Genomic DNA, 26213 nt, shown 5'->3' with positions numbered 1-26213 from the left:
ATAGTTGTGATGAGTATTTTGAGTACAGTAGATAGTTTAACCCAGGTGGGACAGGAAGCAAACCAACTCTGTACTGTGGCACAAAGGTATCCTTTGTTTTTAGGTCCCTTTTCCTGTGTAGACCTCATTTCTTACAACATTGTTCTGTCTGTTCTCAAACTATGATGAACTGCTTAAAATTACCCAAATGTACCATCATATTTTCATGTCTTGGTATGCGCTTTTTCTTTCATTATCATCTCCTCCTTAAAATTTGGTGACTCTAATTGCTGGCTTCTTCACATCATTGAGAACTCAGCTTAATTATTCTCCTCTCAGATTCTCATATATGTAGTCAGTATCTTTTTGCTTGTCTTCAGTTTGGTGCTCATCATAGAATATACCACAAATTTTAAGTATACTAGGCTAGTTTATTATTACTTTTTATTGTCAGTCTTTCTGTGTTCTAGGTCCTATGAAGGTAACAGTTATTTCTGTTTGGCCTATTAAAGTATACTTAGTACCTAGCACAGTCCTTGGCACATGATGGCTGCCCAACGAATATGGAATAAGTTGATCATTCAGCTCCCAGCTAAATTGCAATCTCTTCTGGAAAGGTTCTTAGACTCATCTCTTCCCTACACTCTAAGCCTAGTGAGGGATTGACCCAAATCATTCACTGACCCATATTATGGTAATTTCATTCTTTATTTAAATTGCCTGTGATATTTATTTCTCTCCCATTAAACTGGAAATTCCTTGAAGACAAGCACTATGTTTTGTTTCCTGTTGTACCTCCAACATCCAGCATATAATTACTATTTAATCAGATATTTATATAATTGTATAAATATTATTTTTTATTAAATGTATTGAGGTGACATTGGTTAAAAAGATCATATAGATTTCAAGTGCACATTTCTTTGATACATGATCTGTATTTTGCCTTGTGTGTCCACCACTCAAAGTCAAATCATCTGTCACCATATATTTGGCCCCCTTTATCCTTTTAAAAAAATTTTTTTTTCTTTATTGATTAAGGTATTACATATGTGTCCTTATCGCCCCATTGGCCCCCCTCCCCAACCTCCCACTCATGCCCTCACCCCCCTGGTGTCTGTGTCCATTGGTTAGGCTTATATGCATGCATACAAGTCCTTTGGTTGATCTCTCCCCCTTACCCCCACCCTCCTCTACCTTCCCTCTGAGGTTTGATGGTCTGATGGATGCTTCTCTGTCTCTGGATCTGTTTTTGTTCATCAGTTTATTTTGTTTATTATATTCCATAAATGAACCCCTTTATCCTTTACTACTCCCCTAGACTCCTTCCTTCTGGTAACCACCATTCTGTGTCTGTGTCTTATGAGTTTCAGTGTTATATACCACATATGAGTAAAATCATATATGGTTCTTAGCTTTTTCTAACTTATTTCGCTTAGCATAATATTCTCCAGGTCCACCCATATTGTTGCAAATAATTTTATTTTCTTATTATTGAGTAGTATTCCATAATATATCTCTAGTGTATATGTACCATATATTTATCCAATCATCTGTCAAAGGACACTTGGTTGTCTCCATGTCTTGGCCACTGTGAATAATGCTGCAGTGAATATAGGGGTGCGTATATCTTTGCAAATAAATATTTTCGAGTTTTGTGGGTAGATACCCAGAAGAGGGATTGCTGACTCATATCGTAATTCTAATTCTTAATTTTTCAAGGAACTGCCATACTGTTTTCCATAGTTGCTGTATGAGTTTACATTCCCATCAGCAGTGAGTGGTCAGGATTAATAGATACTAAAGTTCTCATAACATTTTCTCAACTCTTTCTAGTAACTGTAATTTTCCTTGGTTGGATTTGTGGTAGCCATGTGCTTATTTGACCAGTTTTCGCTATCCAGATTTTCCAGTATAGCAAATTCCAATGTGTGATGATAATGGAAGTTGTGTGGAGAAAAGCATACAGTGTTGAATTAAGTATGGAAAACGTTGGTTTAAATTTAATTAGATTTCTATCCTGTAATGCCCCTAAAGTTCTTTAGTAAATATTTGTGTGTGCATAGGTATGTATGTAATAATGTAATGTTGACTCTGTAATGGGAATAAAATTAGTATTAGTATTTGATCACAGAATTCTTTTTATGGCCATAGTATGTTTAGATAATTATAATTTTGCAAGAGCTGCTGTTACATTAGAAATGAGATAGTGAATAATGCAGGAAATGCCTCTTTTTAAGTATTGTGCTTCTGTTTTTCTCTGCTTCTCCAATCACAGTGATTAAAGAAAATCAATAGATATGAAAAATTATAGCTAGCAACTTCTTCATAAAACTGATTATTTTTGCTTCATTCAGAAGGAATTATCTCAGCCACTTGTTCTCTTCTTTGTAGATTAATTTGGACAATTTATACATTGTTTCTGAATCACTTCTAAAGATCTATTTCTTCCAATTTATATGTTGTTTCTGAAGAAATAGATCTTTAGAAGTGATTATAGTAAGAGTTGGTATTCTTCCTAGAGCAACTTAAGTTTAACCAGTCGTGTCGCTGTGTGTGTGTATTTTTAACACTATTTATGCAGATCTAACCCTAAGTTTAATATTGAATAGATCTCACTATTTTTTCTTAGTATGCTAAAGGAGCTTGTATGGCAACAATCTGCAAAATGCATTAAATATTGAAATTTATACTTTGATATATTGTAAATAATTTTATTTTCTTTGTAACCAGCCTAACCTTTTTTAATGTAACTAGGACTTTGGGGGCAATTGGCTTCTTAAAGACCAGTTTATATGTAGTATGATCCCACTAGGATCAATATAATTTAATATTTCAATCTTTTCATAATGTTATCTCTTCTTTTCTTTTGGATGTGTTTATAACTCATCCTTAGAATGTACTTATAGAGTTAATGGATGTACATTGATTGTGACTAAGTTTTGTTATTGTCAGTGCTTATGACCTTTTGATTATGAATGGATGAGAATCAGTAGGGTAGTGATTAAAATCAGGATAAAAAATAGGCTTCTAGTACAATCACTTACTTTAGCTTTACAGCTGCTGAGAATGCTTAATCCTTAAAATGGACAAAGGCTGTTTTACATTGAAATGCTCAGAATTACCTTATTTTTGTGTACAATAGAAGCAGTTGACCTTATAATAAGGAACTAGATACCTTTGAAGCATGATAGGAAGTTTATGGAAGTTGGAGAAGGTATCAAGGTATATTAACTGATCATGAAAATCTTAAATGCACTAAAATTTTTTAAAGTATCCCAAATCAACTTAATAACTGTATGCTAGTATTGTAAAATAGTTATGCTTTTATTTGATTCAAGATATATAACAGATAACTTGCTTTTTAAGATGCATTTGTTTTTTAAACAGCAAAAACATTAAAAACAAAATAAATAAAACTAAAGTACTTCTAAAAAATATTTAAGTTGATGGATTAGTGAATATCAGTTGATTTTTATTTGAATCTAAATGCTGACCTTCAATATTAATTTAAAGTGCTATGTTACAACCAAAGGAAAGCATAATTTATCTTTAGATGCAGGATTTATTCTGAAATACAGGCATCCTGTTGATTCACTAGCACACTAGGATTTGGGAAACACAACCTTTTAAGGGAAATTTTTTGGAACTGGCCATACACCCTGTGGCTTGGCAGTCTAGTCAGAAGGATGATACCATGCTGACTATATAACTAGATCTTTGAACATTATTCTCAAGGGTGGTAAATGCAAAACAAAGTAATATCAACTGGCACTTAATTCTCCAAACTCCCTGCTGATTGGGGTATTCAGTGAAATGAAACTCTTCCTGACAGGAAGTCAGCCTATGAGGATGGAGACATCTGAAAATAAAGTGAGCTTTAATTTAGCACCCTGCCGTTTTTTACAACTGGTCTTTTAAATTTGGGATTAGAGAAAGAATTAGCAAGAAGGAGGAATACATGAATGAGAATATTCTTAACATAACATTTTCTTTTGGTTTTACAGGTCTGTGTCTCCTCAGCTACTACTTCGGGTTTTACTTTTTTTTTTTCTATTACTTCGAATTAACCTACTGAAATTCAGTAGTATATTATAGAAAGGCTAGGTTAAAAGTGTAAAGCTTAAGATTGTTTTTGTTTAATACCAAACTCTGATAATTATGTGAAAACTCAGCTATATTCCCATCCATATATTTTTTCATAAGTAGTATATAATTTAATGGATTTTAGTCAGAAAAATCAGGGTTCTTACAATCCAGATTTAAATTTTTCTGTTGAAACTGCTGACCCTGTTTGCCTCAGTTGGCTCTGAGATCAAATAGTTATTTAGTAATTTAGTACCCTGATATATTCCATTAATATACCAGTATTATAGCAAAATTTAGGAAGGGACAATTACTATGTATTAGTAATTGTACATATACTCAATCTATTGTGCATTTTTAAGTCAGACAGTTCTTTTAAATTAAGCTGCCATTTTATTATATGAGCTTCCAGAAGCATGTGTTCAGTGTTTACAAAAATCTAAGGTTCGAACTTTAATTTTTGCCTGAAATAAGAATCAGAACCCTAAAGGTTATATATTTGTTTCTCTAGCAGTAAATTCTTCAGATACTGGAGTTGGACAGGATCTTAAGAAGTGGCTGGCAGAGGCCAGGAAATGCTGTGATGATAGATTTTTGAATGTTAAGAAATTTTTTCCCCTGTACAACCTATTAATTCTGTAACCATGGGCAAATTACTTCCTTTGCTTGAGTCTTACTTTCTTACTGAGTGAAATGGATGTAATAAAAATTGTATTGGATAATATATGTAAATATATGTAGAACAGTCCATAGAGCAAAGTAGGTTATAAATTAAAGTTAATAGATTCTGACTCTTAAGTGTTTTTGTAGCACACAAAATCCTCTCTTTATTCATTATTTTCAATGTTGCTTGTTTTCTTTTTATGGAATTAATTTGTTCATATTCTGGACTCTCAAAATCAGTCCACCATTATTTTCTGCAGCATCTTTTACATTATCTTCTATCATTTTTGCAGTTTTATGCCCAGTCTATTCTATGTTCAGTGTGAACATAGAATATTAGAGCTAGAAGAGATTAATAGATGAACAGATTTTGGCCTTTTTTATGTAGACAAGAATAATGGGTAACATTCATATTTTCCATAGGCTCCCAAAGGTGTGGTTCCTCCATTTCCTGGGCTAGCTATAATGACAGCTGCTTTGGGAAAGTCAGTATAGTATACCTGAATACAAGTGAGGTTGATGTTACTGTAACAGTTGTCTTAGGGTCTCTTGTATACTTCAGAACTTTCTATTTTTACTACATTACTTTTAGCATACCTCTTGTGTTACCATAGTATAGAAATACTGCACTTTTCAGTCAGTTAGTGTAGTTTACTACTAATCAACTGTTTTTATTGCCAAATACATCATTATCAGGGAAGTTTGTTATGATGATTCTGAACTTCAGCCTGTCAGAGTGGGGGAGACAGGAAGGGACAAAAGGAAGTATCATTTGAAAAATGCCTCTGTAAAGAATCACTGATTGGGCTTATTCCTGAATTAGTGAAATGACCCATTTCCTTTCTGTTGATTTTACCTCTTTCAGTGCATAATAACAAATTTATTTTCTTAGGAGAATCTCTTCATAGTTCCTTTCGAAGGGGAGCTGTAGTTTACTGTCTTATCCAATTCAAACTTTTCTTCCTTATTTTCAAGGTCTCTGATAGCTGTTTTAATTTAGTTTATACTTCTATGCTTCCTTGCAAATAGTATTCTAATATTTTACATAAACATTATATGCATCTCACCAATTTCTGGGTAGTATACAAAAAAAACCCCCACCAAATTCTCTAACCTTAAACCTGTACTCCATATTCTCCTGACTGTCTCTTGTGTACAATGTGCTTTTACATATAGTGAGTGTGCAGATATATACATACTAATGTCCTAAATATGGGTGCAGAGTGCATTCTTTTTGATAGTGATTATATATTTTTGAAAGTTCTTTATTTGGAAGCTCAAGTTTTCATTTGGCATTCAAGTAAAACAGCAGTATTGTCTTTTTGGGTCAGTTGATTTGTCAGGTTATTCTTGTTATCAGATACTACATAACTGGGGGCAAATTTAATTTTGGTTTCTTACTGTTTTTTTTTTTCAGAGGAAAGATGATCTGTTCCTTTACCCACGAAAGCTTATACATTGACTTGATATTGCAGAGTTGTCTCACATTTATCTCCATTGCAAAGATTCCCTATTGTTGTTTTGCAGCACTCGTTTAATTTATGAGAATAGGATTCTGTTTGGTACTATGGTAAGCTAAGGAAGAAAATAGGCAGTGAAAAAACACACTGGGGGAGAATTTTTTTAAAGAAGATTTCTACTTATCAGTCACTTCAAGCCTGGCCTGCTGCCTTACTTACTTGGACATTTGGGAGTGCTACCATTGCTCTTCTGCTGATGGTTAGAAGTTACTCTTTGTGATACCTGTTTGTTAGTAGCAGTTTAGCTGTGCAGCTTTCAGTTTCCTGGAGCCTGGTAGCTTTATACATAGCAAATTAAACTGAATTTCTGGAACCAGAATTAAAACCAGTCACAACTGAATCACTATTAGAACCAACACTTGGAGCAGAACTTGACTTCTTGAATAATCTTCCAGCTCTTGCCATAATAGACTAATTTTTAAAAACGGGTTTCATTTCTTTGGAATCTTTTGAATTTTTTTGAACTTGTTAGCAAAGTTTACTTTTCCTCAGCTTGGTGTTTCTGTTGCTTTAATTTGGTTTCTCTAATGTGACAGACTGAAATATGGCTCTCCCAAAAATATCCTTGTTGAATAACTGAAGCCCGTGAATGTTACTTTATTTGTTCTTTGTGATTAAGAATTTTTAGATAAGGGGCTACTCCTGAATTACCTGGGTGGGCCCTAAATGAGATTAGAGTTAGGCACACGGAGAAGGTGGCAGTGTGAAGATGAGCAGAGAGTGATGTAGCCACAAGCCCAGGAATGCTGACAGTATCAGAAGCTGGAAGAGACAAGGAACAGATTCTCCCCTAGAACCTCCAGGAGTGCAACTTTGCTGATATCTTGATTTTGGGCTCAGTGAAACTGACTTTAGATTTCTCATCTCCAGAATAGAGAGAACAAACTTCTAGTATTTTAAGCCACCAGAATTGGCAATTTGTCATAGCAGCACAGGAAACTAATCTTGTAAAGACCTGAGTGTTCTTAGAATAGTTGCTCCTCCCTCCTTCACCTACAATGTTAAATTATAGTTTCTTTAACAAGCATCTGAATGTTTGTTATATGGAAAATTGAATCAGGAACTGTTGAGAACTCAAAGTAGTGATTCCTACCTTTAAAATGTTTCACAGTAGTCAAGGAGATAAATTCTAATTTGTGAAGTTATTGACCCAGAAAAAAATAGCAAATAAAAATTTTTAATGGGGATGAAACAGATAGGAATAAAATAGTGCCAGAGAGATGCACTGATGATTACTTGTTTCATTGGTACTAATAAATTTGTGCAGCAAAACCAGCTTATCAAGTATTTCATCATATTACTATTGCAGTTATGTTGTAGGTCAAAGAATGGACTGCTTGATATTTATCCATAATATATTTTAGGACTTTTGCATTATACTTAAAGTTGATATCAACTAATAATTAATTAGATACATTGATAAATATTTGAAAGAGTTATGGAAACATTCTGGATTGAAAGGCTTTTTCCAGAAAAGTCATTAAGCATACTATGATTGGCTACAGGTTGTGGCTATGAGCAACTATACCATGTAACTGTAGCATGCACTATGTGTGTCTGAGATGTGTGTGTGTTTAAAATCAGGACCAAAGCTGTATAAAAGCTAGATATAGTGTGAGGTTTGCAAAACTCTAATTCTGAAGATATCATATTTCATAGCATAAACATTAAATTTAATAAAAATTAAAAAAAACTTATATGCTCCTATTGAATGCTGAAATTAATGTGATACTATTTCATAGTTGTTTATTTTTTGATGTAAAGCTTTGAACACTGAAATTAAAATTTCACTTTATGTTAGCATTAAGGATTTACTCAGTGAATATATAGTATCAGTTTACAGTGATCACTGTTCAGAGTGGAAGACCCCAAATGGTTAAACAGCAGGAGAGTTTTCTGCTTTTAGTTAAAAACTGCTGTTTTCTATGTGCCTTATTTACTACATATTTAATTCTTAATGTTGTGTGCTGTGGGATTGGGCATACAAAAGTCAGCAGAAAGAGTTCTGGTTTTTACATCTAAAGCTATTACGTGCTGTACAATAATAAAGGCACTATTTTATTGGGTTACTTGTAATTAACTTCAGCACTAGGCATTCATATAAATCATTCGTAATCTGTTTTCTTTAGATTTTTATTCTTTTATACTGGTTTAGCGTACTTGCTTTCTGTTATCTTTTTACGTATGGATTGAGATTGTAATTGCTTTTTGGAATTAGGCTGTCAGAAATCAACACATATGTGAGTTCAAGAAATGATTGAGGCAAGCTAATGAACTTTATGTAACATTTTATGGAGATTTGTTACTGAAATAAAATTCCGCAGTGGTATTGTTTTGTTGTGGAGCTTAATAAATAACTGTTCTCTGAAGTTAAAAAGTCTATACATTCAAAAAGTTAAAATGGCAACTATTATTAATTAGAAAATCTTTATACTTTTTATGTTTTTCAAAATCGTGAGAAAGAAAAGACGTGATTTCTTTGAACTCTTGTCAGTTTGTTGACATTCTTTTCATTTTTAACGTTTGAATCTACATATGTTTTCTTTTTTCCTTTTTATTGAATTAACTGTGGTGACATTGGTTAACAAAATATACAGTGTTCAGAATTTACATATATTTTCTATAATATCTGATACATGCCATTCATAGATTGATTAGTAATTTATATTATTTTGTACTTATAAGATTTTAATGACTTTATCTAGAAATGGAATAAAAATGAAATAGAGGCAGACTTTTTTGGATAAAAAATAAGCAACTAAAAAGAAACACATGTATGTCTGCCTGAGATTAAGTTAACAGTATGTATTATCCAAAACTAAATTTTAAAAGTACAACTTTGTCTCTAAAAATACTTTCATTTAATAAATGTTTACAGTGATCTGCAGGAAGAATTTAGAGGTATAAGATAATTTATTCTCCAACGATATAAAAATCTTGATGATGCTTATAAAATGAATGTTAGATGTTTTGAGGTGGCTGATGGGAGGCATGAAGAAAGCTATTTGCACTCATGTCCTGAAAGCCGTGCTTTAAAGAATAATTTTGTATGAAAATACTTTTTATTGTAGCTAAGTATATCAGGTGGTTTAAAAATATTTTAAAAATAATTAGCTGTTTTATATAGTTTTAATGGAAGTCTTTCATGTTTCCTCTCCAGCAGTCTCTAATGAACACTCCTTGTAATTTCAGTGCAGGCTTTGAGATTCCCTAAAGACTTGACTTCAGACCTCAAAGGGCAGCAGTTGCCATATGTCTGGAGAACTGGAGTTGCCAAACAGACTGACCATGTACTAATAGGACACATTTATATAGCTCCTGAATGTGAAGCCCTGGTATAAACTTAATGATCATCTGTTGAGAGATTGTGGCTGGAAAGGATTACAGCAACTTTTGTCACCTTTTTTGAAATTAAGCTTTCTGTGTTGATTAGTGAGAGAGCTTGACAAAATTGATGCCAGTTTGGGAGTTATTCATAGGATCATTATTGGTTGAAGAATGTTTTTCCTGAAAATGTTAAAAAACATTTTCAAAGGCACTTGCAAATATATTAATTTTAATATATGCTTAAACACAATAGCAAAGGGATTATTGTTTTTGAGTGATTATTTACATGTAATTTGAAGCTATATTTATAGTAACTACATAATTGATTTCATGTTATCTCAGGTTTTTTTATTGTAAAATATTTGCATTTTTTTATTTTGTAAATCCAGTAGTTATTTTCTCAATATTCAATTCTTTATATATAGTACACATTAAAATATTTGTTAAATAAGCAATTATAAAACTGAACCATTTGCTAATCCAACTTTAATAGAATTTTCTTTCTTTTAGCTCAATTTGTAGTTATATGTATATATAATACATTTCATTTATAAACTGAGCCATAATATTTATACAGGTACAATGTAAATTTTAGAAGTATATGTTCACAAAATTTTGAAACCAAATCTTTCCAAAGGGCAGTATTTTATTTTGCTATTTCTTGTAATGATTTGTTTTACTCTCTAAAGAGACAGTGGAGTAAGACCTGCCCTCACTATTATGGTATATTCTTTCCTGGTCTGAGGTGACTCAGGTTGTGTTAGATATGCTGCTGAGAGAGTGCTGACACAAAGTGCAAACACTGTTGAAAAGTTCTTGATAGTTTACTTTGAGCACTTAAGATTACTGTATCATGAACATGAACAAGTTTTCTCTAGTTTTGACCTTTAGTCCTGTGTATAATATGGTTCTCAATTTTGTGTTAATACATTCCCTGCCTCATTTGAGCTCTCCTTTGTGGCCTTCTCCTTTGAATTTTAACAGTATTTCTGTCATCTATGTAGGTAATTAGAGTTATATCCAACAGATTTGATTTATTTTACAAAGGCATATGTAACTGTAACATCTTCAAGTATTAATAATGATATTTCATTGAATAGCACAAGCCTTTACATTTTTATATTTTTTAATAAGAAAAATGAAATAGTTCAATATGAGTTTAGGTTTTTGTTAACAAATTATTCATTTCTTTATTTTTTTTATCCTCACCTGAGGAAATTTTTTCCATTGCTTTTCAGAGAGAGTGTAAGGGAGGGAGAAAGGGAGGTGGGGGGAGAGAGAGAGAGAAACATCAACATGAGAGAAACATCAACTGGTTGCCTCCCGCACACATCCTGATCTACCAGGGATTCAGAGCAAACTACAACCTTCAACCTTTGTGTGTGAGGACCGGCCCTCTAAACACTGAGCAACATTGTCCAGGCATCTTCATTTCTTTAATCAACCAATCGATTAATTAATTATTTTTTATGTTTTTAAAGATTTTTGCAGAGGAAGGGAGAGGGAGACAGAGAGAGAAAAACATCTATGAGAGGGAAAATATCTATGGGCTGCCTCCCACATGCTTCCACTGGTGATCTAGCTCACAACCCTGACCAGGAATCAAAATGGCAACCTTTTGGTACATGGGTCAACGCTCAACCACTGAGAAACACTGGCTGGGCTGTTTCTTAAGTGATATTTTGATCCTTAGATTAATATTTACAAAAATGGAGAATATTTTAATTGCCAATAGCAGTAAAGTTAATTTCATTTGGTAGTGTGTAGAATACTGACTTTAAAAAAAAGAAAAATTCTTAATAGTTCATGATTTATCTAGGTTTGCTATCAGTATTTGTGAAAATTGAATGCTTATGCTATTGTTCAGAGAGATTTCAGATTAATTTTGGATAAATAGCTATCATACAGTCAGAAAAAGTGAGTTTTTATTTACTGTTCTTCATTCAGAGCATATGATTTTTAATATGTTGTATGATTTATTAAGGAAGAGATGTATTATTTCACAAATCTAAAAATAGTATAATACTGAAACTGAAAAACAATAGTTCCCTGCCTAACTTCTTCCTTTTCCCTGGATTCTACTTTCTGAAAGGAACCACATTCAAATCTCTTAGTTGTTGACTCTGCTAGCTACCTTATATTTCTAAGTGATGCAATAGCTATTTATTGATTTTTCTATTTCGGACATTGTCTAATGTCTTTCATGAAAGATGACCATTGAGTATTTATATTGCTCTCCCTTTCTGTTTCACACTTCCCTCGTTTACAGTACAGTTACATCATAATATTTAGTAAAAGCCATATTTAGCATTTACATTATTGTGACAATGTAAGTATTCATGGCAGGACTATAAAATTGGTTACCCTTCCTTCCTTCTTCCCTTCCCTCTTTCCTCTTTCCCTCTTCCTCCTCCTCCTTTCCTGTTTCCCTTCCTCCTTCTTCCTCCATCTTCCTTCCTCCCTTCCTCCCTCTTGCTTGTCTTTTTCTTTCTTTTTTATCCTAGAATTAATAATTTTCTATCTTTTGTTTATTTAAAATTTTTTATATCCTCCACAAATTTGCTGCTAAGTTTTTCACTGGATGCCTAAAATTTCTACCAGTGTGATCAAACCCAACCTTGTATCTGTTGATTCAATAGTTTTTTTTGAAGGTATAGTGCCTGGAGTTATCTATTCTCCTGTTTCATTCTGGATTGGTTACTCTGTAGGCCTGGAGGCTTCTTTTATCATCAACCCAGAATTTTTTTCTTTTCTTTCTTGTGCTTTAATGTGTATCTCCTGTATCCCATCATGTCTTGTTTTTAAAACATACATTGAGTCAACATTTATTGATCACTTACTATGTATGTGTTGGTCACTGTTCTAGCACTGAGAATATAGTAGGGAATAAAACAAAGGTAAAGGCAAAAAATCTGGTGGTAATAAGTATGCCTTGAGAAAATTAAAGGAGAATAGGGATGGAGGATGATAGTTGGGTATCTGTATTAATTTTGATGAGGCCCATCCTTTGTAATTTCTTGAGAAAGAATGCACGAGGGGTAGGATATTTTAGATTTTGCTGTGTGATAATGTCTTTTATTTTACTTTCATATTTGATTGATAGCTTGTTTGGATATATAACTATTAGAGACTGAAAATTATAATCTCTTCAAATGTTTTTTCTCCCTGGCAGCTTTTAGTATTTTTATTATTTTAAAAATTGTTGATGTTGTTACTGGATTGTGCCTTGGCATGTGTGAATATTTTAAATTGCACTGTCTTTGGTATTTTATGTAAAACTTGTCAGTCTGAAAAAATATATGCATGTGTTCAGAGAAATTTACTTGAATTATTTATATGGGAATTTCTTTTTCTCTATTTTTTCTTGTTTCTGTTTCTAGACCTCTTATTAAGTGTTAAACTATCTGGATTGATTTTCCAATTTTGATACCCATTTTCTTCTATTATCTTTTTATCTTTTATTTGAAGTGGTTTTCTCAACACCTTCCAATACTGTTTTCAAAATTTTTGTTTGATATTATACCGTTATGTTATTTTTTAATCTTACCAGAGGATATTTTATTGATTTTATTATTATTATTAGTTTTATTTTAGAGTGAGAGGAAGGGAGGGAGGGGGAGAGAAACATCATTGATTGTTACCTCCCATATGCGCCCCCACCAGGGATTGAACCCACAACCTTTTGGTTTATGGATGAAGCTGTAATTAACTGAGCCACAAGGCCAGGCCTACTTTTAATTCTTAAGAGCATTTTTTAGTTTTCTGAGGTTTTGTTTTTTGAGTAGAGAACGGGTGAGCTTTGATGGTTAATTTTATGTGTCAACTTGACTGAGTCATGGCATGTCCACATATATGATCAAACATGATTCTGGGTTGTTTCTGTGTGATATTAACTTTTAAATTAGTAGGCCAAATAAAGCAATTGCTTGCCTAAGGTGTGTGGGGCTGCTCTTCTAGTCAGTTGAAGAACCTGATTAGAACAAAAAGGCGTACTATCCTCTAAGTAAGAGAGAATTCCACCTGCTTGAATGCTTTGGAACTGGGACATCAGCTCTTTCCTGCCTTTGGACTCAAACAGAAACATGAACTCTTTCTGGGTTTGAGCCTGTTGGGCTTCAGACTGGAAGTAGTCCATTGGTTTTCCTAATTCTTATGCTTTTGGACTCAGAATAGAGCTATACCATTGGCTCTCTAGCTCGCCAGCTCACCCTGAAGATCTTAGAATTTTTCACTCTACGTAATGGTGTGAGTCAGTTCCTTAGAATAAATAAAATATATCTCTAACTCATTGGTTCTGTTTTTCTAGAGAACTTTGATGTGGGAGCATAGAGATACCAGGGAATAAAACAAAGTACCTGCCCTGAATTTTTATACATGAAAATTTTAATCTTTCTAATGTTATTAATTATACTTTCCTTTAATCTCTTTCTCTCTATCGCCTTAACAATATTGTCTGTTTTTTATGAGTCCCCCCCCTTTTTTTGGTGTATGTATGTCATTGATATAAGAGTCTTTCCTCTAACGACTGGTGACAACTTGTTATCTGGTCATATTTAAGTGTATTGCACAAAAAGAAACATCTATGTGTCTTTGTGGGAGTTGTCTACTGGTGATGAATAAGCTCTCTTTTGCCATTGATGGACTTTGATTTTTTTTATGGCTTCTCATTTTTCTTAGAGAAAACTCATTTAATTTTGTTTAGAGTCTCATAGTTCAGTAAGTTTACTTTCATGTTATCTTATTTTGTTATAGCCTTTATTAAGGCCTTTTATAGTGTCTAAAATTTTATTTATTGGGCAAGTAAAGTTTAAGTCTTTTCCCATGGTGGGCATGGCCATTCATTATGGGAAAAGGATCTGGGATTCTATTTTTTACACCAGCTTTCAGTCATTTAAATTATTTTTATCACTGTCCCTCAACCATGCTCCTTTGTATTCAATGCATTCTGTTCCTGGCCTTTCTAGGGTTCTGCAACAAGCATTGGTTTACTTCCTCAAGTTTATCTTTCTCCAGGTTGTAGAGAAATTTTTTTACCCTCTCTCTTGTACTTTCTATAATCTTTGTTCTTGGTTTTTGCTAAGTTTAACCTGCAGTCACTTATTGTATTCCTTTTTTAAAGAGTAAAAGATAGTTTATTGACTATCTAACCCACCATAATAAAAATTGATACTATATTTACTGTCAACATTTATGGTTTGAACCCCACCTCCAAAATAAAAGATGGCAGGATGGAGTATATGTAGTCTATCTTGTCACTCTGTGGCTGAATTTTATTTGCTTTATAGCATGGTAATACTGGGAATTGTTTTTAAAATTTAGGAAGTGCATTCAGTACACTAAAATATGTCAGAGGTTATTGTCTCATTTACTTGAAGGATGTTAGAATTAAATATGAATATAACCAACATAAATAAATGTATAGCATTTTAATTGGTACCCTTTTCTCTATATTTGATTGTTGATGGTAAGGGTGAATAGACTTACTTTGCTAATGAAGTTTCTTTTTTTTCCTGCAAACAACAAAACAGACTTTTACCACCAAAGGCACATATTTGAAATTTGGTGGAACTTCATTTTTTAAATAATTTTACTAATATATACTATCTTGTTGTTGTTGTTGTATGACTTAAGAGCATTAGTAAGCTAAGAGTATATTTTAGTAAAAATTGACTAGTCAACAATCATGGCTATAGGAAATGATGGTCAATTAAATACAGCTTAGAACAAGTCTGAAATTATTGACTCAGTTGTTATGTTTTGAGTCCTTCCTCTCCAAAGTGCTGAAATGTGTTTTAAAATTACTTAGTTGCATTAGTGGTTGGATTTGAGGCTTTTAACGTGTTTTTCACCAATACCTCTGGGAAAAGAATAACCAAGACTTTTAAAGGTAGTATGCATTTTGCATCACTATATAATTGTAAATACTGTGATGAAATATTGAAATGATCATGAAAGATGATAACCATTAAGCTTTTCTTTCAACTATTAAAACTCACTAAAGGTTATATTGAGCTGTGGTTTATAAAATTGTTTAGACTAACGCCTTCTTTGATAATTATCTCAAAAGAGGAGAAAAATGCTGTAGGATAGCACGATTAATGAGTAATCTTTCTAGTTTTGGCAACTTCTTAAGGATTGTGGATAGTGTTTTAGTATGGTGAAAACTTGTTGGCTTAGACTAACAGCTGAGTTTATTACAGAAATTAATTTTATATTCTCATGGGCTTCAGTTTCTTTTTGTCTGTGTTATTAATTCTTATCAGCATATCTTTATATACCTGAAATGTTATAGCTTATTAAATGTTAATAATTTATAATTATGAATGGATTATAGACACATTAAAATTCACTGATATCTTTGAGAACTGTGAGATTTTGGTCCCCATACCCAAAAGTGGAAGTAAGATTTATATTTTCACTTCATTTCTCATTATGTCTAATTTTTATTTTAGCTAGGGAAGAGTTTTTTTTCAGGTGATTAGATGCTAGTTGCTATAAGTTAACAAGTGTGGGTTTATACATGATGCTTGGGAAAACAAGAAGCTTAATGCATTAGTAGTAGTAAATTTTTGTTTCTGAGCTTTGATAACAAATTCAACTTCTATTTGTCCCTTCACATCTAATTTGCTTTTCAGTTAAAATATTTTGTGTGACAAACGAAGTTAAGAGCATACAAATTTTTAGATTGCAAATTTTTTATAGTTATACTAACTTTAACTATTTTATATCTGTCCTAAATCATGCTGTTTTAAATCTTTGTGAAAATTAAGTGGTACACTTCCTGATTTTACGTTATAAATAAATGTCAGTTTGTGTACATAAATGAAAATAAAATCAAATTGGTATTTACTACTAAATTTTAGTCTCTCTACTGTTACATATTTTTTCCATGACTAGAGTTTTGAATTTTATATGACTTAGATAGTAAAAATCCCCACCTGTTGGAGTTTTAGATCAAACAAAACTGATTTGAGAAAAATAATATTATTGAATCTGTTAAATATGAAATGTGTGATTTAAGAATTATAGGATATCCATTTGCCTTTCTATTTTATTTTATTTTCTCTAGCAAGAAAAATATCTTTCTTTTTATTAAAGTTAATTTCCATTTTGAGATTTTCCTTCCAGTAAGTGATCTTAATGAGAACTCAGTTTAAGGTCTTGCCTCATCATAATCTGGTGCTCTATCAGATTTTCATGTTGCTTGCTGAGCTGCTCTGTTGGGTGTAAAGAGCTGAGGAGGGTGTATGTGCTTCTGTTCCTTGACTTTGGTGACTGTGGCATCCTTTGAGTTGTCATCATCCCTTGATTCCCTGCTGTCTATCAACAATGGTCACAGGTGTGATCTCCTTATGCCCTCAAAGCCTCAGCTACTTGTACATCCTTCTAGAGTAATTTTTTGACTCTTCCAAGGGCATGAGAATTTTTTATATCCAAGGCTCTTTTAGGTCCCTTTATCATTACATTGTGTCTCTTTCCAATCTCTGTGCATTGTTATGTTTAGGCAACTCTCTGAGACTTGGTGAAGTGAGGTGTGGGATCTTCTGCATCAGCATCCAAAAAGTTAACCTGCAGTTGCTGCTTTTTTTCTCTCTCCTTCTTCCTTATTAAAAAATGGGGAGGGAGTGACACATGGTCTTCTCTCAGGGATATACTCCTTTATGGAATTCGGTTGCTTTCTTTTGTATTATCTACTTCATTTTATAAGAAGAAAGAGAGGCTTTTAAATTAAACACATTTCTATCTAGTATTCTTGACTTGCTTTATCTCAGCAATATAAGACCTCTATTTTATTGTTTCAGTTGGGTGACAATTGTGAATTGTGATTATTGTAAACTTCATGAGTCACTAATTTCTAAATGTCTGTAAGTTATTGAATCACAAAAGTAATATAGCTTGGAGAAAATTTTAAGGGAGAATCTAAGACAGAGAGATATAGCGTGAATTGTGTCCACGGACATATCCTCTTAATGTCCAAATCAGTTTGAAAACATAGATCTCATTACTTCCGTGGTGTTACTCTTTTTTCAACAACGCATTGCTTTATCTCCTCGCCCAGGTCTAGCCAATTACTACTCTCAAATGTCTCACTGACTTTGTATCTAATTTCCATTCTACTATATATTTTCTATTAGTATGTTTTTACTGACACTATTCATGAACTGCTTTCCTGTAATAAAGTTGGGGCTTATAACCATTTTAGTCCTGAGAGTCACCCTTGGGTTTTCAGAACATACAAGGAAGTACTGTAATACAAAATTGGAGATAAAAAAGAGAGTGTAGAAAAGAAAGGATAAGGCTGGGGAGGAAAAAGAAGGATTTGGGCATAAAACAGAACAGTCATTGGGGTGAAATTACATGGAAATTAAAAACCTTAAAGGTATTCAGAAAATTTGAATATAGTTTATGATTGCAATGGTAAGTAACCCAACATTGTCTTTTGTTTTGAGTCTTATAAAAGAACAGAATAAGATCAATTAAGGGAGATCATGTAGGTAGGTTATAAGTGCCTCCTTAGTGTTAAGAAACTTAAAGATTCTGTATATTTTTCTAATTCTGGAAAAAATATATACATACATATATCTCTTGAGACACATACACGGACATACACACATACATGCATTGGTATTTCTCAAATCCAACTATATTTCAATTCAGGTAGTTCTACCCTGGTTTTATTAACGCTTATTTTATGTGTTTTGATATAATAATTAGAAAAATTTATTTGTACACATTCTACTGGTTGATTCCCCCCCAGGCTTTTTAATGAATAATCTATTCATAAAGAATATAGCTAATAGATTTAGATTATCTTTTGCTAATTTATAGGCTAGTAACTATAGTTTTCCAGCTCACAGTTGTCTAGCCAAATTCATGAATTTTTCTTGTCTCTTTCTCAATCATTAATCATCAGTTTTTACATTTATGTTTATTTACTACTATTTGTTATGTTTATTTACTACTTAACTATGTATTTCCCTCATTTGGGGTCATGCATCTTTTTTCTTAAAGAGCAGAACTAAAAAACCTCTGTCTTTGGTTGTCTTTGCTATCTTCCTTTCTTCCTTCCCAACTCCCAATGATTTAAGTTAAATTAGTGATGTTATAGAATGAAAAGGGCAAAATAATTGTAGATAGGCTTATTTTGTTTCTATATAATCAATTTTTTGCTAACTTGTTTATTTTACTTTTTTTAAATTTAATAAATCTTTAATGTTCAGATTATTACAATTGTTCCTCTTTTTTCCCCATAGCTCCCCTCCACCCGGTTCCCACCCCACCCTCTGCCCTTACCTGCCCCCCACTGTCCTCATCCATAGGTGTATGATTTTTGTCCAGTCTCTTCCCGCACCCCCCACACCCCTTTCCCCCCCGAGAATTGTCAGTCCACTCCCTTTCTATGTCCCTGATTCTATTATATTCACCAGTTTATTCTGTTCATCAGATTTTTTATTCACTTGATTTTTAGATTCACTTGTTGATAGGTATGTATTTGTTGTTCATAATTTTTATCTTTACCTTTTTCTTCTTCTTCCTCTTCTTAAAGAATACCTTTTAGCATTTCATATAATACTGGTTTGGTGGTGATGAACTCCTTTAGCTTTTTCTTATCTGTGAAGCTCTTTATCTGACCTTCAATTCTGAATGATGGCTTTGCTGGGTAGAGTAATGTTGGTTGTAGGTTCTTGCTATTCATCACTTTGAATATTTCTTGCCACTCCCATCTGGCCTGCATAGTTTCTGTTGAGAAATCAGCTGACAATCGTATGGGTGCTCCCTTGTAGGTAACTGTTTTTCTCTTGCTGCTTTTAATATTCTCTCTTTGTCTTTTGCTCTTGGCATTTTAATTATGATGTGTCTTGGTATGGTCCTCTTTGGATTCCTTTTGTTTGGGGTTCTGTGCGCTTCCTGGACTTGTAAGTCTATTTCTTTCACCAGGTGTGGGAAGTTTTTTGTCATTATTTCTTCAAATATGTTTTCAGTATCTTGCTCTCTTCTTTTGGCACCCGAATAATTCGGATGTTGGTACACTTGAAGTTGTCTCAGAGGCTCCTTACACTGTCTTCATATTTTTGGATTCTTTTTTCTTTTTGCTTTTCTGGTTGAGTGTTTTTTGCTTCTTTGTATTTCAAATCTTTGTCTTGATTCTTGTGATCCTCTAGTCTGCTGTTAGATCTCTGTATAGTATTTTTTATTTCAGTCAGTGTATGCTTAATTTCTAGTTGGTCCTTTTCCATATCCTCGAGGGTCTCACTAAATTTATCAGCCTTTTCTAGGAAATTCTTGAAAAACCTTATAACCGTGGTTTTGAACTCTATATCCAGTCGTTTGCTTTCCTCCATTTCTTTCATTTGTGATCTGTTTCTTTGTCTTTGCCTTTTGGCTGCTTCTCTGTGTTGATAGAGTGGCTTTGTGTGCTAGGTGTCCTATAGGGCACAGTGGCTCAGCCTCCCCAGTTACCTGAGGTGGACACTCTTGGTGCACCCCTTTGTGGACTGTGTGTACAGCCTTGTGGTAGTTAAGCCTTGATTGTTGTTGGTATCACTGGGAGGAATTGACCTCCAGGCCAATTGTCTGTGAGGATCATCTGTGTCTATGCTGGGAGAACTTCTGTGCTGGAGACACCCTTATGAGACAGGACTTGCAAAAGCCTCTGTGCTCAGCTTGGATGGGGCGGAGTCTCAGGGCTGAGCAGACAGCATTGGTTTCTTGTCAGTTCTTCCCTAATAGGCCACTGGGTCTCAGTGTCCTGTGGTAATCGCTGCAAGCACCTCTGACAGAAAGCCGCCTTTGAGTTCCGCCCGCTGCCAGACAGTCCAGTTTCTCCCCAAATGAGTCTGGGTCCCCAGAGTCTCGCCTGGAACTGGAGTTCAGTGCAGTTGGGAGCTTTTGTCTCCCTCCCGCTTGAGAAAGCCAGCCGAGCATTCAGTTGCTAGCATCTCAGTACCTCTGTTTCCTGCAGCTCCTCTGAGTCTCAGGGTGCTTTTCTCTTTCCTTCTTGTTGTAGAAATTCCACTCAGCCAGCCTTCTTGTGGTTCTGGATGATGTTTGTTTTGTCTTTTAGTTGTAGTTTTGAAATTGTTGTACGAGGCAGCAGTTTAGGTGTTTACCTATGCCGCCATCTTGTTTTCTCCTATTTTACTTTTTAATGTCAACTGTTCATGGGGTTGCATTGGGTAGGCAGCATTTTTAACACAACTTTTCCTTTAAGTTTAAGGTATAAAATTGAAATGTGTGATGCTTTTTATAATTGTTGTTTTAAAGAAATAATTTACTGAGTGAAATTTGTTCAGCTATTTTCTGCTATTTTTTAGGAGTGGCAGAATTCTATTCAGAAGAATGCAGGCCTGGCTTTTATTGAACTTGTCAATGAGGGAAGGTAATCTACTTTATATCTATTACATTTTACTGTACAATATTACTGTACTTCTGCCATTGAAAGTGATAATTTTTTGGTACTATATATTTGTTTTTCCAGTCAGTAAAGTAGAAGGTAGTAATTATTAAAAATATGCCAATATTTAATCATTTTATGGTTTTCTTCATGGTTGCATCTTAATGATAAAGTTCTGATCTATTTTCTCTCTAATTTTTGGTCTTATTTTTTCATTAAGTAAAGCTGAGTTTGGCAAAAGTAAACTGATAATTCTATTAGCAGATATAAGGAAACTGATGCTTATTTGGATTTTCCATTAAGTTTTATTATATCTATAAAGCCAATAATTAGACTAAGATGTCCATTGAACCGCATCCAGCACAGCCAGGGTGAACCTGAGGAGGGGCGGGGAAGGATTAAAGAAAACAGACAAGAGAATACAGTTGGGACCAGGTGGATTACTCTGCCTGGATTAGGAAACACAGCCTGTAAGCGGAAGCTTTATTTTATAGTCAGATCCGGGGGTCAGGCTGGTCTTCCCCAATCGGGGTGGGTCAGCCAGCGGGGAGGGGCTGGCCGGCCCTGCCCCCTGGTCAAACTCTCAGTCAAACTCCAGGTCAAGGTGTCAATTTGCATATTAGCCTTTTATTATATAAGATTCTTGATCAAGTTGAAGACGTTTCCTCTGTTCTTAGAGTTTTTATCATGAATGTATGTTGGATTTTGTCAAATGCTTTTTTTGTATCTATTGATATGATCATGTGATTTTTCTGTTGAGTCATTGATGTGTGGTGTATTATGTTAATTTATTTTGAAATACTGTGCCAGCTTTGCATACCTAGGATAATTCCTACTTGGTCATAGTATATAAATTTTTTTATTTTATTTATTTTTTTTAATTGATTTCAGAAAGGAAGGGAGAGGGAGAGGTAGATAGAAACATCAATGATGAGAGAATCATTGATTGGCTGCCTCCCGCACACCCCACACTGGGGATTGAGCCTGTAACCCAGGCATGTGCTTTTGGCCGAAATTGAACCTGGGACCCTTCAATCTGCAGGCTGATGCTCTATCCACTGAGCCAAACCAGCTAGGGCTATAATCTTTTAAAAATAGTTTTGTTGGATTTGGTTTTGTTTGTTGATTTTTGAAAGTTACTTGTTGGGCTTAATTTGCAAAATTTGTCTCTGTTGTGGTATGGTGCTATTAATCTTGCTGTTTAGCTCTTCCAAGATTTCTTAGTTTTAGTTTTTATCCTTGCTTTTTAGGGCTATCCCTTTCTCTGCAGTTTAGAGGTCAGACTGGTCAGATGTTTTAGTTACATTTTTGGCCTCAAAATAGCTGGTAGATGACAACATATTCAAATTTGGGGTAGATTTCTTCTGTCCTAACTATTATTTCCTGCTGTTTGACACCCCACCCCCACCCCAAGTCTGTATATATGCTCAGGAACCCAGACCGTCACTGATGTGTGAGATTTTTATTCAGCTATTTGATATATATAATATATAGCTATGGCTATTTCATTTTTTAATATCTCCCTCTTCTACTGTCTCCTGTTCACCCTAACTGCAAATATAATCACAGTCTAGGAGAGTGATAGGCTTTTCCTGTTTTTAGCTTAGCTTGCATTTTTTGCCTTTTCTTCAAAACCAAGTCATCCATCTGTTAGTGAAGTCGGTAATTTCCATATGTATCCACAGTCTGGTGTTTGCGTAGGGCATTCCCAAAAAAGATTGCTATAGACCAGCCGTGGGCAAACTATGGCCCGCGGGCCGGATCCGGCCCATTCGGCTGTTCTATCCGGCCCGCGGAGCCGAAAGAGCGGAGGGTTCTCTTGCTCTCCCCTCCGCTCCTTTACTTTGAATTTATATTAGTTCACACAAACACTCTATCCATGCTTTTGTTCCGGCCCTCCGGTCCAGTTTAAGAACCCATTGTGGCCCTCGAGTCAAAAAGTTTGCCCACCCCTGCTATAGACTATTTGTTCTTACTCAGTATTTAGCAGACTTCCATGAATATAATTATTATAGATTTTGTTGTTTGCCTTTGGTCAAATTTCAGAACCCTGAAATGATTGCGATTCTTCAGTTTTTCTGAGGGATGATTTGTTGACCTCTACCATAGCTAGAAGATCTACCATCAAATCTCTTCATGTCTGGTTCATTCTCACTAAAGTCCTAGTTCAGATATCACCTCCTCAGAGAAGTTTTTCCGGAAACCTGTTACCAGGGTACTTTTACCTCATATCTTAAAACATTTTGCCATCTTACTATCCTTTCATGTTTATCTTGATTGTCTCTCTCCTGTAAATTGCATGTTTATGTTCTGTAATGGCAATCCCTCTCTTATTGTTATATCCCTGGGTCCAATAGAAGTGCCCTGCAAATTCAGTAAGTATTTGTGTTTAATTGTTGCTATTGTCTCTCTAAGTGCATTGCATTTATGGTTTTGATTTCAATTATTGTTATTTTTATGTAAATAACATGCTTTCTTAAACATAAATCTATTTTATACGGATAATCTTCACACTAGTCACAGTATTTCTTTGAGGATTTTTACCAAGAGAAAAGAAAATACATATACATAGAACAAGTATTTTACAATAAAACTTTTTTTGTATTTTGTGAAGAAATGAATTATCTTATGGTAATCTTAAATATCCTTATCCAGTATAGCTGATTCTTATTGGGGAAACAGTTATTTGAATAATGTGTTTTAATGTCATCTGTGATTATAGGTTTGCTAATACGCTTTTTCTGTTTTCTTGCCAGTGCTTACTTTGTGTGGATTTGTTATCCTCCTGTGGTTAGAAATTGTCTTCTTTATTTTAATACTTAGCCTATAGAAATACTTAGCCTTTGTCTTTTAAGTAAATGTAAGAAATAAATAGTGGTGGAAAGAAAACTAACATCCATTAGTGAAATAGTGGAGGTAGTGTCTGGAATTTTCATTATCTCTCTCGAGGGTAGACTATATTTTAAAGAAACAGTTTAGAGATTTATTTTTTAAATCAGTGGATTTGGTGTGCATTTTATAAATATCCAACACATTGAGGTTAAATGAGTTTACATAGCGATGGATGTATTAGTGAAGTAGTTTGCAGTATTCAGCTATTGGACTTAATCCCAGGGGCTAGAGGAATAAGTAATAAGGGGTTTTCTTTTCACTGCAGAGACCAACCTTTTTTTTCTTATTATGTAAGTCTGACCTGCCATGACCTCATTTATAGAGTAGTTGCTATAAATGTGGTCTTTGATTAATGTTTTATTAGTGTAAATAACATAAAGACCTCTGCAGACTGAGACTACAGCATAACGTTTATTGGATTTGATGGGTATCATTAGCAAAACAATTACTTAGGTCAGACATAAGTAATTGTTATTTGATAGAAATGTTTCTTTTAACTTACCTGTTTAATTGATAAGATACTTTCTTTGTAAATACAGTATTTTGATATTTTTAGTTCAGTTATTGATATTGTCATGCAAACATTATGTATAGAAATAAAATAATCAGTAATCAATGACATAATCACATAATATTTCTTTGATAATTTTTACCAAGACAGAAGTAACTACATAGATGGACAATTTTTGTCAAGACAGAAGTAACTATATAGACTTATAACAGATTTAAGTCAAAAAATTAAATTTTCACATTTTTATAGGAAGAATATTGTTTTTCTGATTCATAATTTTGTTTTATGATAATGAAAACATTATGTCACTGTCATCTCTACTTTGTTTTAAATATACAAGCAATTGGCCCTGGCCGGTGTGCTAAGTGGTTAGAGTGTTGGCCCGCACACCAAAGGGTTTTGGGTTTGATTCCCCGTCAAGGGCATGTATCTGGGTTGCAGATTCGATCCCTGGCCCCAGTCAGGGTGTGTACGAGAAGCAACCAATCTATGCGTCTCTTTCACATTGATGTTTCTCTCTCTTTCCCTGTCCCTCTCAGTCTCCCTCTCTTCCTTCCCTCTCCCTCCCCCTTCCACTCTCTCAAAATAAATAAACAAACAAACAAACGTGAAAAAATATCCTCAGGTGGAGATTAACAACAACAAAAATGTGTGTGTGTATACAAGTAATTGATCTCAAAGAGTTTTATTTTTTTCCAAAAGGCACAAATTTCTTTAAACAGTTTTATATTATTTAAAGAATATCAAATACGTCTTTTAGAAAATTCAATGAGGCTGTGGCACCACATTAATAGGAAAGTCACTTATTACCATTGCCTTAACCTTCTTAAATGAAACCTGAAGATTCAGTATTACAGTAAATAAATTCAAGTGTGGTAGATCAGATTATTATGCGTATTGGGCTTCAGCTTATTTATTTGTGTACTTGATTTATTTTATATTGATTGCCTTTTTCTTCACCTTAAAAATGTGTGTAATTGAAAAATGAATTTAATTATACCAATTACAATGTAGCTGTTGCTTACATTTTTAAAAAAGTATTTTTTTTATTGATTTGAGACAGAGGAAGGGAGAGGGAGAGAGGGATAGAAGCATCAATGATGAGAGGCTGCCTCCTACTAGGAATCCAGGCCACAACCCGGGCGTGTGCCCTGACCGGGAATCTTATAGTCAGGTTAAATGAGTTTACATAGTGATGGATGTATTAGTGAAGTAGTTTGCAGTGTTCAGCTACTGGACTTAATCCCAGCCGGGCTGTTGCTTATATTTTTAAATTCATTGTCAATGAACCTTAAAAGTCTTTTCTCATTTGGATAAAGGGTTAGATTTTATATTTTGCCTTTTTTTCTTATTTCTACTATTCTTAATGGCTTTTTGACATATCTTCTTAAAACTTTAGTATCTCAATATCAGTGTTAATTATACCAGTAGAAAAAGATCTAGCTGATTGGTAGCCTTTCTTCTTGCCATCCTGCCTGCCACCTACCCAACAAATATATTTTAGAGCATTTTAAACTCCTGATGTTGTGGTCATGCAGATGCTCTATGAGCATTACCAAGTCTTATAACTTCACTTGTTTGACTTGTGTTATAAGGAAAAATGCATTGGATAAATATGAATCATCCTATATATTATATATATTTAGGTTGTCCTGTTTTTGTTCTTATAGTCTGGAATTCTGAAAAATCTGTGCATATTCTTTGCAAATAATTTTTTTATAGCTTAAAATGTCATGGAATCCAATGGAGTCTTTCTTTTTATGTAATTTCTTAATTTTTCTCCTCAGTTATATTTTACTGGCTAATCAAAGTTTAAAATTTTTGATGTTAAAATTCAGGA

At 33.8% G+C, this 26213-nt stretch overlaps 1 protein-coding gene across 3 annotated transcripts in view; it reads left to right on the top strand.

Moving 5' to 3' along the window:
* Positions 1-26213, top strand: part of LRBA (LPS responsive beige-like anchor protein) — a 526493-nt gene that overhangs the window by 110132 nt on the left and 390148 nt on the right. For all 3 annotated transcript variants that reach the window (XM_080671788.1, XM_080671787.1, XM_080671786.1), the window contains exon 31: positions 20891-20955. In XM_080671788.1, the coding sequence (XP_080527914.1) occupies positions 20891-20955 (65 nt within the window). The remainder of the gene's footprint in view (positions 1-20890; positions 20956-26213) is intronic.

Source organism: Plecotus auritus (assembly GCF_963455305.1).
Source record: "Plecotus auritus genome assembly, chromosome: 6".
Taxonomy (NCBI): domain Eukaryota; kingdom Metazoa; phylum Chordata; class Mammalia; order Chiroptera; family Vespertilionidae; genus Plecotus; species Plecotus auritus.
The sequence above is the reverse complement of the archived record's forward strand: the minus strand, read 5'-3'. Positions and strand labels throughout refer to the sequence as shown.